At 41.5% G+C, this 15,989-nt stretch overlaps 2 protein-coding genes and 1 pseudogene across 3 annotated transcripts in view; 1 reads left to right on the top strand and 2 right to left on the bottom strand.

The window, feature by feature from the left end:
• MFSD10 (major facilitator superfamily domain containing 10) overlaps positions 1-5,715 on the bottom strand; it is a 42,791-nt gene extending 37,076 nt beyond the window's left edge. The window contains exon 1 of the mRNA XM_024198575.3: positions 5,654-5,715. The gene's annotated coding sequence lies outside the window, so the exon portion shown is untranslated. The remainder of the gene's footprint in view (positions 1-5,653) is intronic.
• A 516-nt stretch (positions 5,716-6,231) lies between these two features.
• On the top strand, positions 6,232-7,379 carry LOC112105685 (annotated as a pseudogene).
• A 449-nt stretch (positions 7,380-7,828) lies between these two features.
• NOP14 (NOP14 nucleolar protein) overlaps positions 7,829-15,989 on the bottom strand; it is a 45,356-nt gene continuing 37,195 nt past the window's right edge. The window contains exons 16-19 of one of the 2 annotated variants that reach the window (XR_003369618.2): positions 15,414-15,532; positions 13,907-14,062; positions 13,343-13,494; positions 7,829-9,278 (exon numbers count right to left, since the gene is read on the bottom strand). Coding sequence is in view for 1 of the 2 variants with exons in the window: in XM_026648076.2 (XP_026503861.1) it covers positions 13,395-13,494; positions 13,907-14,062; positions 15,414-15,532 (375 nt within the window). In the remaining variant the exon portion in view is untranslated. Of the gene's footprint in view, positions 9,279-13,182; positions 13,495-13,906; positions 14,063-15,413; positions 15,533-15,989 lie in introns of those variants that run through there. The other variant, XM_026648076.2, reaches the window with a different exon arrangement.

The following is a 15,989-nucleotide window of genomic DNA, read 5'->3' as shown; positions in this document are numbered from 1 at the left end:
GGCAAGCAGGTGCTTGGGGCGGCCACTCCAGAGAGGGGCGGCAGGTCCAGCTATTCGGCAGCAATTCGGCAGACAGTCCCTCACTCCGGCTCGGAGCGAAGGACCTCCAGCCAAATTGCCGCTGCAGATCGCGATCGCGGCTTTTCTTTTTTTTTTTTGGCTGCTTGGGGCGGCCAAAACCCTGGAGCCGGCCCTGATCTGGCTCAGTGTATATTTCAGGGTTACATATATTTACATATAATTAATGTCTAGGAAAGTGAGAGAATTTTGGAACATAATTTTTCATATCTATACTGCCACAGCCAGTTCACTCAGCCTGTTCCCCATCAGTACATATTGTTACCAAACTTCGGCACCACTGCAGTGGTCCACTCTCCTAGTCTGACCGAACATCTTACCCCCTTGCCCATTCATATAAATGCTGTGTCTCATTTGGTATTTGAATAGTGGCTTGTACAATTAGATTATGGATGGTCATGTGGTTAAAGCACAAGACTGAAAGTAAGGCTCCTGGATTCTATTTTCAGTTCTGCCTCAGACTTCCTGTGTGACCTTTGGCAAGTCACTTACTCTCTGTGTGTCTCAGTGTCTCCTATTTGCAAAATGAGGATAATACCTACCTTAGGATGCTATAAAATTCAATTCATTAATATTGGCAAAGCACTTTGTGATCTTCAGACCAAGAAAAATTGGGCTTTCTGCCACACCCCAGATTAGTTTCTGCTTTTGTTTCTCAGCAGAGGTTTCAGAATTCCCCATTCTCTTTTCAGAAGCACTTTTGTACCTCCATGTCAAACTGAGTTTCCCACAAGTAAATGAAAATTGTATTGGTCCATCACTCAGCCCATAGGACACAGGAAAGTTACGTAGCACAAATCTTGCAGAAATGCGACTTGTTTAAAAATAAGAGAAAAGAAAAGTGTAAGTTAGCAACATGTGAAAAACCAGCAGCAAGAAATTTTGATTTGATAGTAACAATGTAAATTTAGCATGTTCTTAAAGATTTTTTTAATTATTATTTTTGACTGACAAGTTTTAACACATGATTTATTTTAAAGAAAACAGCAATAGCAGCAGCACAGTGAAGTAGATCCTGAGTTGCATTCTGTTTATCTGTATTTGAATGGAGACATCATAACTTGCAATTGGTACCTGAACTACATATTTCCTAGCCCCTAAATCAGTGATACTCAGACTGAGGCACCTGAACCACAAGTGCCTCTTTAATGTGTCTCCTGCAACTCTTTGCAGCACATGATATTAACATTATTAACCGATCAGGATGCTTTTACTATGTTATTACCCAATTAAGTTATCGATTTGCACTAAGTTATTAACATATATGCTGTGAGAATAATATATATTATAAACTAAATATTTCCCGTCATACTGTTTAAATATGAATAGTATTATAGTAAATGAAACAATGAAGTCACACAACTGTGGCTCTTTTGGGTAATGTTGATCGCCAATTTGGCTCCTGAACTGGTGAGGTCTGCGTATCACTGCCCTAAACGATATGAAGAGAATGCTCCGTTTTAGACAAACACCTTCCCCACACAGCATCCCCTCTGCCCATCAGCTGGGCATTTGGAGAGCTGTAGCTCAGGTTTCAGCCTCAAGTTATGATGTCACCATCCTGGTTCCCCAAAGTTTGCCAAAATCCTCAACAAAAGGAGGGAAGTTGTGGCCTGTAAGGTAAAAGATAAGAAATTATATTTTAAATGCCTATGGACGTGATCAATTATTTTTCATTGTTCATCATACTTATTACAGTAGAGCTTAGGGGTCAACCAAGAATAGAGCCTTATTGTGCTAGGGACAATAAGAGACAGCCTCTGCCCCCAAATCTTACCTTCTAACTAGACAAGACGGATTCAAGGTAGGAGAAATGGATAGACCATACAAGCAATATGAACAATGTGATGGCTCAATAGGCTCATAAATCCAGGACTAAGCTCCAAATGTCATGTTGGTTGGTTTGGTTATTTAAATTCTTTCAGTGTGGTTATGTCAGGAGGGGATTAGCTGGAAAGGGGGAAGGAAAGGAGGGGACTGGAGACTGTGGAGGAGGAGACAGGAAGGACTGGAGTAAACTGCCAAGCAGCACAGGCGTGAGAGAGTGTTCTGAGTTAACGTTGCAGAAAGCACCCTGATGATATCACCAGGTCCATTGGAACCTGCTTGCACTGCTTTCTTCACCTGCTGTGCCAGCTTCAGGCAGTGTCTTTCCAAAAGGCCACATGGCAGGGGAGAAGGTGGTATATCATATGGTTTCTGGTATCCCAGAGCAGGTCTCCCCTACACAGTTCTGGGTCTGAAGAGTGCTGGATCAGAGGGCAGCCCCAACTCGGCCCCATTTTACCTCATCCCACCCAATGCAGCAGTAGTAGTAAAGGACGCAAACAGAAATGTTTATGATTGACAGTTTCCTTTGAGAAGAAAGGAACTGTGGATCACTGATTGCTACACAACTTGCTGTGCTATGAGTTTGCTACATAGCAGCAGTTAGTTGTGGCTTTGATAAACCAATCTCTCTCAGAGGCTGACGGACACCAGTAGAAACATAAAAAGGTCCTTGTGAAAGACCAGTAAGCACCTGTCATAATATGCTCCCTTCTTTGAAAATGTTAAGTTATTGCTCCATTTCAGACTGAGAGGGTTTGAATAGGCTATCTACACCAGCCTTTTTAATCCTTCATAAAATCCAGCTATAGTATTTGGCCTGCCAAAATCAAACTGTAAGTGTGCAATTATGAATAGGCTTATAATGCTTTCTCATAGCATGGCCGATTTTAAATAAGAAGGGACCCAGGCACAAAGTGGAAGTCTAAATCTAAATAAAGTCTAGCTGTATAGCCTTTGAAAGGATTTTTGTTCTCTTCAAAGGCAATATAATACCATCTGTGGTCTGGATTTATGCCCATCAGAACTTTGGGAAGTACTTTACATTCTCCCAACAACCGTATGCCCGGCATTTATTCCCCAGCAGATTAGCTTTGGAGGAGTTGGTCTAAACATCAGGATTAATCTGTCAGGATATCAGGGTCTCACACAGCGTCTTGAGATTCAGTTGTTTAGATGAGTGGTTCATTACCCAGTCCAGTGTGTGAAAGAAAAAGGAGTGGACTTGCACACCAGCTATTGATCATGGACATGGTTCCTTATTATTGTTATTTATTATTTGTATTGGGTTAGCTCCTAAGACCCCAGTCATTGACCGGTACCCCATTGTACCAGGCAATGTACAGATGCAGAACAAAAAGATGGTCCCAGCCCCAAAAAGCTGACACTTAAAGACAAGAGAAATATGGATACAGACAGGTAAATGGGGAGCACAAGGAAACAAGGTCCTTCAAGGTTATTGGAGAATTAGGGGTATTGTGTAGAATAATTCTACAGAATAAAATAAACTTTAATTTAAAATATATTTATAGCCTTTCTAGCTGCAATGAACCTTGAAAATATAAACTGATGACCAATGGTTTCCAGTCAAATGGGAGCCTGGCAGCTGATTTCAGGACCAAGCCCCAAGACATGAATTTCCCTTATTCATTTCAATGGAGTGTTCAGTTTGAACTAATCCAGTTCAAAGACCCTCTTCACAGAAATCTAATCAGAATCCAAATGATTCAGTGGAATTTGAATTTTGTATCATTGCAAGTGTGTTGCCTGGGGTAGCAAGGTAAGGAGACATGATCCTACTTGTGACCCCGTTTGCTATTGGCTTAATAAACCTCCAAACCAATCTAATCCGCAGTCCTGTTCTCCTGCTCTCACCACTGCCTCTGTTCCTACAGCCCTGGAACTCCTGACCTTGTTCAGAACCAACCCACCCTATATCCTACAGTGGCTTTTCTTAAGTCCTGACCACTCCATTCAACATTCTCCTTGAATATTTCATTATTTCAGAGGAACTCCAGAACAAGCACATGAGAATTTCCTACCATCTGCGCTAACAACTCAAATGTTAATTTTTTGAAGGAAACATTTTGTGTATAAAAATAAATAAATAAATAAATAGCTTCACTCTAGCACAAAATCTGGCCTCACTGCCACAGGTATTCAGATACTATGATGATAATTCGGTATAAAAACCTAGATAGAATAGAATTGTATTCTAAAAAAGACCCTAAATACACATTGGTTGTTTCAATTTCTGCCCATGTTTGCTGAGCTCTGATAATACAATAGCGTTTACACTCTTGGATGGAGGTCAGGACTACAGGGTTCTATTCCTGTCACTGTCACACACTTGCCAGTAAGAGGCTGTTCTAAGAATTAAACTTTTTAGTTAAAAAAGCTCTGAGACCTTAAATGAGGACTATCATGGAGAATTAAGTGTGATTGTGGTGAGTCAGATTCTGGCAGCCATCACAGGAATCTCACTGAAGGACTTCACTGACATGTATGCAAATAATCACTCAAAATGAACTACACTGGGGAACATTAATCTTGCAACAGAAAATAAGAAAAACAAGGCAGTTCACAGCTGAATATGAAACTCTCTGCATTGGCTGCAGCACAACCCCCCCAACCCAAAAGAGTAGGCAGAGGGTTGATGTACAGTAGGTCATCCCTTTCCCATTTTTTTAAACAAAAGAGTAGCTGCATCAGTACTATCAATAATATAAGTTCTGCTGTAGATCAGGAGTAGACATTTTGACCGCGGTCTCATCTAGTTCTGTTAAAATGTTAGCAAAGGAGTGCAGGGTCTATGGGTCCTGTTGTACTGTCAGTTTGCAATAATGACCACAGAACAATTCTGCTGTTGCTCCATAGCTTATGTGGTGTGTGGGAGGGGAATATTTGTCCCTCGCTAACCTCTGCTAAGCATAAAGCACAAAAATTGCATAGGGGAGCAGGTTTCACAGCATGGAGCACGTAAACATATATTCTACTTGCACACGTTTCATAGCTATCCAATGTGCTTTTTCCCCACTTATCAAATATATTTGAATTTTAAGAAGGACTTGAGCCATTCATCCCATTTTTGCTTCCTCTTTGATCCTAAAGTGAAGTCACTTCACCAAAGTGTATTCTTTCCTCTGTGCATGGGGCTGCCATTGAAACGAACGCATTCAAATTCAGAATCTGGCCAGAAACATCCTGCATTCACATAGTGACAAGATGATGTCACAAAATCTTAGGAGTTTTCTGTAGAAGCAGGCAAAAGGAGACGCTGGATCGGAGAGGAGAAATCTCTTATTCACCCAGAATTATTGTAATATCAAAGGTACCACACAAAATGTCTGTCCCAGTAAACTGCTCTCCATAGAAATGTTCTGGTTCTGCAAGTGTGTCCCCTCTTTAACTGTGCGCTTCCTTCCTTCTATTGTTTGCTGCCTCAGTCTTAACTCTGGTCTAATCTGCAGTTCTCAGCACTGTTCATACTGTGATAGAATTGCTTTCTGCCACAGCGCTAGCCGCTAACCTAATCCAAATGTAGTCCCTGCTGAATGAATATTTACATGCTTCACAACCGAATCCAGTGAGGCTGCCAAACTCTGACTCATAAAAGTCCTCCCCCAGCGGTTCCTCCAACTCTATGAACAGCCCCTCCTGCTTTTCCTCAGAAACCTTTTCTTTTCTCACTGTCTCTCAGCAGCTCCTCCTGCTTCCCTTTAGTAACTTCTCTCTCCCCCACACTTACTTCCTATATTTCTGCCTTCTTTCCTCACATCTCCACAGTTGATCTTGGTACAAGTTTGCCAACAAAACAAAACAAAACAACAAAAAGACCTGTGGCAGCAAGTCTCAGAGCACAGGTCAACTGACTTGGGCTTACACTATGGGGCTAAAAATAGCTGTGTAGGTGTTTGCTGAAACCTAGACTCTAGCCAGAGCCCAGATATCTACACGGCTATTTTTAGCCCCACGGTGTGAGCCCTATGAGCCTCAGTCAGTTGACTGGGGCTGAGATTGGTTCTGGGTTTTGCCTTTTTTTTTTTTCCCCCCCCTGTGTGAATGGACCCAGAATGGCTGATAAGACTATGCTGTGCCTGTGTCTCCAGCAGCAAGGTTGCAAGTAAGAGTCAACACCAGAAACAGAAACTGCATTTTCTACCTTCGCTGTTCTTTTCTTTTGTGTGTGTTTGATCTGTTTTGTTTTCTCGAAAATGGGATTGCTACTGTTTAATGTTGGACAATTTCAGGGTCATGTTAACACCTTTGATTCCTTGTGTTTATTTAAGTGGAATAAAGGGGTCCAAACACTGAATAATTCCGTCAATGTCCGTAGAAGTTGTCTATATATTCCACAGTAATCGCCTTCAAAATCTGGCCCTGGATCCTAATGTAATAATAGACTACTCAGGTTTAGGCAGCAAACTTTTAGACACTGTGATAAATGATAATGTGGTGCATAGGATCAAAACTGATTTCAAGCATTATCTCCAGCTCAAAGGGGTTTGATCTGTTGCTGTTGTCTATGGCCTCCATATGTGTGTGGTGGCTAATATCAGACTAGAAAAGTCCTTCTGATGAATGGAACACACACCTTATGAACTCCAATCTCAATGTGTAACAAAACATTTATTTATTTTCTGGGATGGGTTGACTTTGAGGGATGAACATACAGCTGAACAAAGGGAAAGATTAGTTGTAACTTTGTGATTTTCCTCCCTGGAGTCTCTCACACTAAGTTACAAAACTAAAATCAGTTGACCTTGTGGTAAGTGAATAACAGTCTGTCACTTAAGACAGGTTGCAATTTACATATTACACAAATATCTTCCATAACAGATAAGGCTAACAGGACCCTGACAGAGTTCTGTCAGGACGTAGACAATGCACAGTGCAGAAGCTTGACCTGGAGAGAAGAGTGCAGCTGTTGGTGGATGAGACAGCATTTCTTAAGAAACTTCATGAGGAAGAGATCACTGACCTTCAGAAATAGATCCAGGGATCCAAACTCTCTGTAGACCTGGAGTCCAACTTCCCAGACCATGCTGCTGCCCTGCATGACATCAGAGCTCCTTGATTTGGGCTGGCTGCCACAACCAACCCTGAAGCAGAGAAATGGTATAAAGCAAAGTATGACACTCTTAAGAGTCAAGCTTCCAACTATGAAAAGAATATTAAGATCATGAGAGATCAACAAGTATTCTTTTCAGGTAACTGACCTGGAAAACCACATTGATGCTCTGAGGGCCCAGAATGAAGCTCTGGAGAAACAATTTGAAGAGAAAGAGGCTCATCACCTGGAGAAGGTGGCTGGGCTTCAGGAAATCATTGTCTAGCTAGAATGTGAGCTACTAGAGACCAAGACTCATTTGTCCACGTATCTGTAAGACTACCAGACCCTACTGAATATCAAGCTGAAGTTGGAAATTCCTGGAGGAGGAAGAGCAGCAGCAGAGACTGGATATTCCTGCTGACTGTGGTGGTAGGTCCCATTAGAAATAAGATACCTATGAATAAGATCCTGGAAGGTATTTAATGTATTCCCTAATAAGAGAAATAATCACTCAGCACAAGAAATTAGGTACTCATGTGTTACATTAGGACTATTCACATCAACAAGTTTTGCAGCCTAAAAATAACACTATTGTGGAATAGTTTGCCTTAGATACATAGACGTGGAAGAAACTTTCCACAACTCAACTGCCCAAAACTGAGTGCACCCAAGAACAAACCCCAACTTGATCTCTGTCCTCAGTGACAGAACTGTGTTTTTAAACCATTGTTTACATATTATGTTTTGTATAGTATCTGGAGCTCTTTGGCAAATAGGCCCCAGGCAGAAACAATTTATGAGGAATTCTTTTACAGTGTATTCTACTGTACAGATGCCCTGTGGTGCAAAGGATATGACCAGGCAAGACAATTTTTCAGGAAACACTGCTTTATAATCATTTAATGACCAAAGTAACCAAACAAACTCCATCTCAAGAGCCTGAAGGACAGACAGCAAATATAATACAGTATATTGTCAGTATAGTGTTGTACATGCATTATAATATCAGTGTAACAAGCAACAGTTTGAAACCTCCTGAATCTGGCATGCAGGATCTGTGAAAGAGGACAACCTAAGGAAGTTATATGAATATGCTGACATTACAAGCTGCTTTTCAAGTATGTGTATAGTCAACCCTAATGTGAGAATATACAATGTATGTATAGCCTGCCCTGGAATGGTAATAAAGAGGACATGAATTTTAATTCCTACTGTGCTACTTGCTTGGTGAGTGGCACTGGACAAGTCATTTCTACACTGTTTCCTCATCTGTAAAATGAGGATATTTACTAGCCTCTATCACAGAGTGTCCTGAGGATTGTTTAATGTCTGTACAGTGCTCTGTACATGTAAAGTGCCATATATATGTTGTGCTATGATTAGTGACAAGTTTACAATATAAGAATTATATTTGTCTTAAATACTGACAGCAGGCACAATTTTAAAAAGCACATAAGTTAATTTTACCCAGTATTGTCTCAGAGGAAAAGGTCTGCTTGACTGTTCTTCACACAAGCCCCATAATCTTTCCATATTCTTTCCCCAGCTCCAGTAAATTATGCCCTTTCTCCCAATCTATTTACATATGCACTTCCTCTATTTCCCCTTCTACTCCAGCTTCACAACCCTTTCCATGCCATTGGCACAATCCATTTCCACCCCATCCTTCTCATCCCTTCTTCAGTATAGATTAATTATTCCTTGGGGAATTCTGTGCCCAAAAATTAAAAATTCTGCACCAAAAATAATTAAAATTCTCCATCCAGGGAAGGAGCAGTGAGGGCTAAGAGAGGAAAGTCCAGAACTACTGAGGTGAGGGTCTCTGGACCGGAACCTGGAGTAGAGGGCAGGTCTGGGTTCTCCTACCAGCCACTGAAGGAGTGGCACCAAGGCAGTGGAAGGGACTGCGCTACCCCGAAAGGGAGGAACACTGAATGACCCGACCAGAGGGCTGAGTCACAAAGAGGTTCCTGGGATGACAGAGGAGCTGCAGATGCGAGTGTGGGGATGTTGATCTCAAGAGCTAATCCTCAAGAGTGACCAGGAGGAAGTGCCAGACCAGCAGTGAGTGGTGCACCCTGTAACAAGAAAGCCTAGTAATAACAGAATAGCAAGTTAATATGAAAATATTGTTCATTTTTAATTTTTTGCCATCTTATTAAAAACAAGACATTTTGTAAGATCAGGAGGATATAAAAAAAGGAGAATTTCCATGATGCATCTGGTGGAAACACAAACCTGTACATCAACCGCTTAAAATGTCTCTGAAGACTGCAGCCATCCTCGTTGGTTCTTGGAATGGCTAACTAAACATTTGTCACTGGAAAAAAAGTGCAAAACTATTTCAGATCAGGAAATCTTCATCTTTTATGCAGCATGAGTGCATGTACATATTATGCACTGGCTTTTTAACACCAAATAAATCTGTTTTTAAAAGCAGAGAAATTGATGCATCATTATGCTACTTACTCATCAGTTATATTGCAACATTAATTTTGAGATTTAGTAAAAATTAACTTTCCCAAATAAGGTGACATCTCTTTTGTATCGGAAATCTTGATACGCAAAAAAGTCTCATTTTGCAAAAATGAAGTATGGTTTTCTTGGAGTTAAAGGGAAAATTTAAATATCAGCACAGTTTTTCATTTTACCCTCATATTTCAGGGTCTATTGGTACTTTCATTGTAAATCTAATTCGAGAAGGTAAGAATCAAACATTGTGGCTAGGTTGAGGCAGCTTAGTATAAATTTTGTATCTGGATTGATTGGAGTTACATTATTTTTCAAGAAAAAGTTAAAAAGTCAAATCCACCATTTTTCATTCACAAATTGGCCAAACTCTAAAATGACAGCTCTCCAGAACTCTGTTTAAAAATGAACATGTGATTCCATTTCTAATTTGAATGTACATTGTACACCTACACAATCACAGACAGGGCCGGCTCTAGGTTTTTTGCTGCCCCAAGCAAAACACATTTTGGCTGCCCCCCATCCCAGCCCTGGGCTCCTCGCCGCACCCCCCTGCCACCCCAGCCCTGGGCTTTCCCCCCCCGACCCGCACCCACCTGCCGCCCCAGCCCTGGGCTCTCCCCCTCCCCCACACACACACCCTGCTGCCCCAGCCCTGGGCTCCCCCTTATCCCCCCACCACTCCCTCCTTCCGCCGCAGCCCTGGGTCACTGGTAACTCGCTCCCAGGGCAGGTCATTCAGCAGGAATTTTAGGTGTGCACAGAACACAGACAGGATTGGTTCCCATATGGTTACAGAACTGCAGTAAAGTGGAACAATTTTCAGCTTGTGTGATTGGAGGATATCTGGATGCATATTATAAGACTGTCCTACATAAATGAGGAAAAGTTGAGGTGCCTTTATTATTCTTTTGTTCCACTCTTTCTTTCTATGGGGAATTTGCCAATGCAATATCACTGTCTTCCTTTTAAACAAACAAACAAACAAACAAACAAAAGGCAATGGCTGTTGAAAATAGCAATTCCAGTCCTAATAACCACTGGGAAGCATTTCTTGCTCAATTTTATCCTACTTTTTCTACAGGAAGTTACAGTGGATCAGTATATTTGATTTGGGAGAAATGAAGTAACAGCCGCCCAAACTGAGCTTGAGCACTCCTGAATTTTGAGGTGTTCAAATCTGGAAGGCAGGTGCTGGGGCGGGAGCTGTGGCTCCACAGGGGAGCACGGCAGCATGTATGCAGCAGCGTGTCTGGCGCTTCGCGAAGCCAGACACTCTGGTCTGAGTGGCACGGTAAGGGGGCTGGGGGGTTGGAGAAGGGGGGGGGGGGTCCGGGGGGGCAGTCAGGGGACAGGCAGCGGGTGGATAGGCATGGGAGTCCCAGGGGTTTGTCAGGGGACAGGTAGGGGGTGGGGATCTCAGGAGGGGGCAGTTGGGGACAAGGAGAAGGGAGGCTTAGATAGAGGGTGGGGTCCCGGGAGGGGGCAATCAGGGGACAAGGACCAGTGGGGCTTAGATAGGGGGTGGGGTCCTGGGGGGCAGTTGGGGCAGGGGTCCCAGGAGGGGGTGATCAGGGGACAGGGAGCAGGGGGGTTGGATGGGTTGGGGTTTCTGTGGGGGGCAGTCGGAGGGAGTGGATGGGGGCAGGGTGGGGCTACCCTCCCTCCCTGTGGAGTGTCCTATTTTTTGAATGTTAAAATATGGTATCCCTACCCTTCACAGTGCAGCTCTCCATTCAAAGCAGGCTGCAGCATGAGGTCTTAGCTTCCTCACTTCCGCCCCCTCTTTCCTGTTGGTAGTGGCCAAGGGAATGCTGGGAAATGTAGTTCTTTCCCTGCTCCAGGGCTGGCTCTATAGGCAGGGAGCTAACCAAGGAACTACAGCTCCGAGTGCCCCCTGTTGGCTCTCAGCTCCCATGCTGGATCCCTGCCGCCCCTGCAAATGGGCTGCCCCAAGCACGTGCTTGCTTTGCTGGTGCCTAGAGCCGCCTCTGATCACAGAAGTGAACAGTTAGGAGCCATATAGATGCACAATCATGGTAAATACATGTGCATATTAAAACTGTACACTCTTGTTTTGACAGTTCAGAAAACTACGTATTCAACTTTGAAACGGAACTTTAAATATGGCATTGTGAAGTTCTATGTTTATATATCAAATCAAATTATCTTACTTTAAAAGTAAAAAGATGTTTATTCTAACCAGTAGCCTGGCAAACTCAACTTGGCATTTAAAGGATAAGCTGTATTTTTTCTGGCTCATATACGTCACCACCATTAATAAAAATCCTGCAGGACCAATGTTGACATCACCTGTGCAACATTGTCCTTATGTACAGGTATAGCTGAGTGCAGAATCTTGGAAAAAATTAGTTTTCAGGTTTTTAAAAGGGGAGAAGAAAGAAGACTGTATGCTTATGTGTAGGGAGATCCATCTGGATTCTAGATGCCATTGTGAAAAGTATGGTATAAATATGTAGACAGAAAAGAATCAGATTGCATAGAGGGATCTGAGGCTAGAATCTGGCCTTCCTACTGGAATTTAAGCCCTGACCCAGCAAAGCATTGCGCATATGAGTAGCTTCACACACGAGTGGTCCTAAGGGAACAAATCTATGAATGATACATATAGAAAAGAATCCAACTCACTCTCCCACTGCTCTGCTGGCTCTGTAGGGCTAACAGTAAGTTTAAAGCTGCACTTTAAGGGTTTCATGTTTGTGCAGCTGTGAAGTAAAAATGGTTTAATTTTGCAGAGGTTCTTTAGAACTCTTAGCCTCTTCTTTAGAACAACTTTAAGTATTTTGAAACTGGAAAGTAATTATAGATTTCTTCACTGCACATATAATTAGCCATGGATGGATTTAGGCAGATTGTGATCAATCTTGGGATGGTGATCCAATTCAAGTGACCAACTTTACACAGTGAAGTAGGGGTGAAATACTTCTTGTTTCTGCACAAATGTAGCTGATAGAGTACAAATGTTTTCCAACTGTCATTCAGGTACCCAAGTAACTGAACTTGTTTTGTTATGAAATATGTAAAAATGATTTAAAGCTGTGAGCCAATCAGATAGTTATGAAGGTGCTGAGCTAGTCTGTTTAACTGACCCTTGATACACAGAGTTTTAGAACTGTAAATTGAGATCAACATTAAGATTCAATACATATGAAGCAAATGTCAACAGTTATTGAACTGATAAATGGATGTTGGGCTTTAACCATACACCAACTGTCAACAAACTAGTTCCATTAGGCCCTAGAGTACAGGAATCGTACTTTCCTAAAGCAAAATGCTATTTAGAACATTACTGCTTGAACTCCAAGTAGTATATAGTTGTGATGCTAATTCAATGTCAGCAATTTTACAATACAGACGCCCCCCGATTTACGCAATCGATCCGTTCTAGAAAGCCTTGCGTAACTCGAATTTTGCGTAAGTCGGAAACGTATACCCGTACGTTATGCAAAAATTTCCGCAACTAGAAAATCCTATTTCTGGCTTATGGAACTTTTCCCATAAGTGCGCATTTTCATAAGTCAGGTCTTGCGTAACCCGGGGAGCGTCTGTATCAAAAATACACAAAAAAGTCTATGCCTGTTACTTGATTCTTTTTAGAATACCCATACAATGCACCATAATATGGACTCTCAGAATTGGTCAGAAGTTCCTGTCAAGAACGCACAGTCTGTACAGTTTTCTGAACACCTATTCACCAAAATATTTCTCATTAATATGATAGTAAGTACAACAAATACAAAAGGATGTTATCTTTATTTTTCACATGAAAAAATACAGCCAGCTAACCAATTTATCAGAATCGTTTTTCAGACCGTTCTTGAAGGCACGTGTTTTCCACAAAAGGAATGCATCAAGATATAAAGTCTCCTCAAAATCCATCAGTTTATATTTTACCTGAAAGTAAAAATATAATGTCCCAGGGTTTCCTGTTGTAGAACGTCAATGTCTAATTTTTAAACTTCTTCCGCTTCATTGCCTTCCATTCACCTTCCTGTGTAGCAAGGCTATTGAAAAGATTTTTCACTTTTCTTTTTCTATCAGAATCCCTATAAAAACAAACATATGTTTAAATCTTTATTCTGACATCAGTTAAAATAGGCCAAACAATATGTATTTTAATATTTATAAAAAGCTACATTTTTGAAACACCGCCTCTGCTACAGTTTAAATTACACATATTATAGATATGTTACTTAGAAATACACATTATGTGACTATATGAATGAAACAGCAAAATTCCAACACATTCAAAATATATAGAGGTTGATGAGCAATAAACATCAGGTAACTCTGATTGCAAGTGTTGTAGTGGTTGCTGCCAAGTTGTCAGACAACTGTTTTGACCTCAAAATATGGCTGACCAACATGCCAGTCTTGACAGGGACCAAGAGTGAACATTGGCCAGCATAAAGAGTAACTCCACTGCCATAATTGCCATTGCCAGTAACCATATATTACCTTTCCATCATTTCTGAAAGCTGCATTCTAGCCAGGAACTGGTTATCTTTCCGGATCTCCCGAACAGCTCCTTTAAATTCACGTTTGTGTTTGTGAATCAGCCTCTTTCTTTCCTGCTCCTCCTTGCTGCCTCCCTGTTTCCTCCCAAACTCCAGGCTGAAATTAGAATGCATGTATGAACAAGCATAATATATTATGTCAAGCATACTCTTTTATACTTCACAGGAACTAGCTTTTATATAGATGCTACTTTTTGATATTCTATGTCTTTGCACACTCCTATGGCAACTCTCAATACCAAGGGCTTAACAGTCTCACTTATAATTACATATTTATAGGATACCATAACAAAAGTATCTGACTACGTTATATAATTTAGATAAAGAGCAGATAACATTTTTCAGAGCGCCAATACACAGCAACCTTCCACATGTAGCACTACCTTCAGAAGTATAGAGGCTGAGAGAACCATACTAGCTGGCTAAATCCAGAATGTCAGCATCTGCAGTTAGTGGAAAACCTGGACAAAAATGGAGTCTCACAATGTGTTCTAAGGTTAATATTTCTCATAATAAATTACAGGGGGGCAAGGTGTGTCTGTGTGTGTGGGGGGGGGGGAACGGCGGATACCTGATCTGTTTCACCCTTTCGGCAAATAGCCAGAGGGAGTTTAGGATGAATGCAAATAGTGGGGCAGATGCAGTCTCTTAACGGAGACCAACACGTAAGATAATTTATTATAGTAATTAGTGTCTCTGTCTGGAAATGAATCAGCAGCCAGTGAAGAGTATTGGTGTAATATGCCCTTGCCAGTCAGAGTGCAACTGCATTTGGTATTAGTAAAAGCTACCAAATATCTTTCAAAGTTAATGCCAAGTACAATCAGGATGTTGCTATAATCTAACCCAGAACACAAAAAGATACATATGATGTGTATGTGGAAAGGTCTATATCTGATAGGAAGGGGTGAAATTTCTTGGTCAGCCAAACATAAAAAATGTGTTTCTGGCCATTGTGGCAATCTGGGAATCCAGGAAAGCTGAGAAGGCTAGACAGACCCCCAAAATTAAGAACCAGTGTAAAGTAGATATCCAGATTGTGTTTTATGTTGTGTTGGAGGTCAGATCAAATGCTCATAATGGTCCTCCTGGCGTTAAAGATCTATGAATTTATTATTGACAGAGAAACGAATAAGAGAGCCAGGAATAGCCTCCAGATCTCCTGATTTCCAGTCCTACACTCTAGCCATAAAACAAGACAATCCGTCCTCCATTTCTCAGGATTCCTCCTTCCCTTTCTCAGGGTAGTCCATCCTTGGCAGCGTGTGCACCTAATGTAGGAGACGCAACTCCATTTCCCTTGTTTTTCCTACTTTCCAGAAGCCTACTCTGCTTGGAAATTTAGAAAAGAATGACAAAGAGGCTTTAGCTGAAGCCTATCTCCATGCTCCTCAATGCCTAACCTGCAGTTTTGCTTTCTTCACTTCTATAAGGATTACTGTACTTACACTTTCACAATTTTGGGCATGTACAGTTTCAATGGCACAGGCTTCTTTTTCTCACACACCAACGGGGTATACTGTTTTCCTTTGTCCTCTAGCTCTTTCAGAGCATTTTGATGCAACTCCTGAAAATGCAAATGAGGTTAGGATTTTAAAAGCTAATCAAAGATATCAAATTTTACAAACCAGTTATTGTCTGTCTCAGGAATAATGTTTTCCTGGCTAAGGCATCCTCAACAAACTATCTTCTCTCTTAGTAAGATCACAATTAACCTTTAGGATATTTGCTAGTCCTGAAGAATTTTAAACCTTCAGGTCTGGCTGGTTTCAAAAGGCTTTCCAAGGTTTTACAGGGGGTGCTGTGATGGACAGCAAGAAGGGTCTGTGGCCAAAGAGAAAAGAGGCCAGGTTGGCATGACTGACAACAGACTAAAGCTAGTTTAACTCAGCTCCTGTCTCTCAACTTAAAACTTTAAGGCTGAATATTCATTGCTCTAAAGGTTAAATTTTGTGACTCTAACATAGCCTTTCCATGCCATCGACATTACAGCTTATTCTCTAACATACACCTGTACCCTGATA

The sequence above is a fragment of the Terrapene carolina genome, unplaced genomic scaffold (genome assembly GCF_002925995.2).
Source record: "Terrapene carolina triunguis isolate 2854851 unplaced genomic scaffold, T_m_triunguis-2.0 Scaffold66, whole genome shotgun sequence".
In the NCBI taxonomy this organism is placed as follows: domain Eukaryota; kingdom Metazoa; phylum Chordata; order Testudines; family Emydidae; genus Terrapene; species Terrapene triunguis.
Note: the sequence above shows the minus strand (reverse complement) of the source record. Positions and strands in the feature narration are given on the sequence as shown.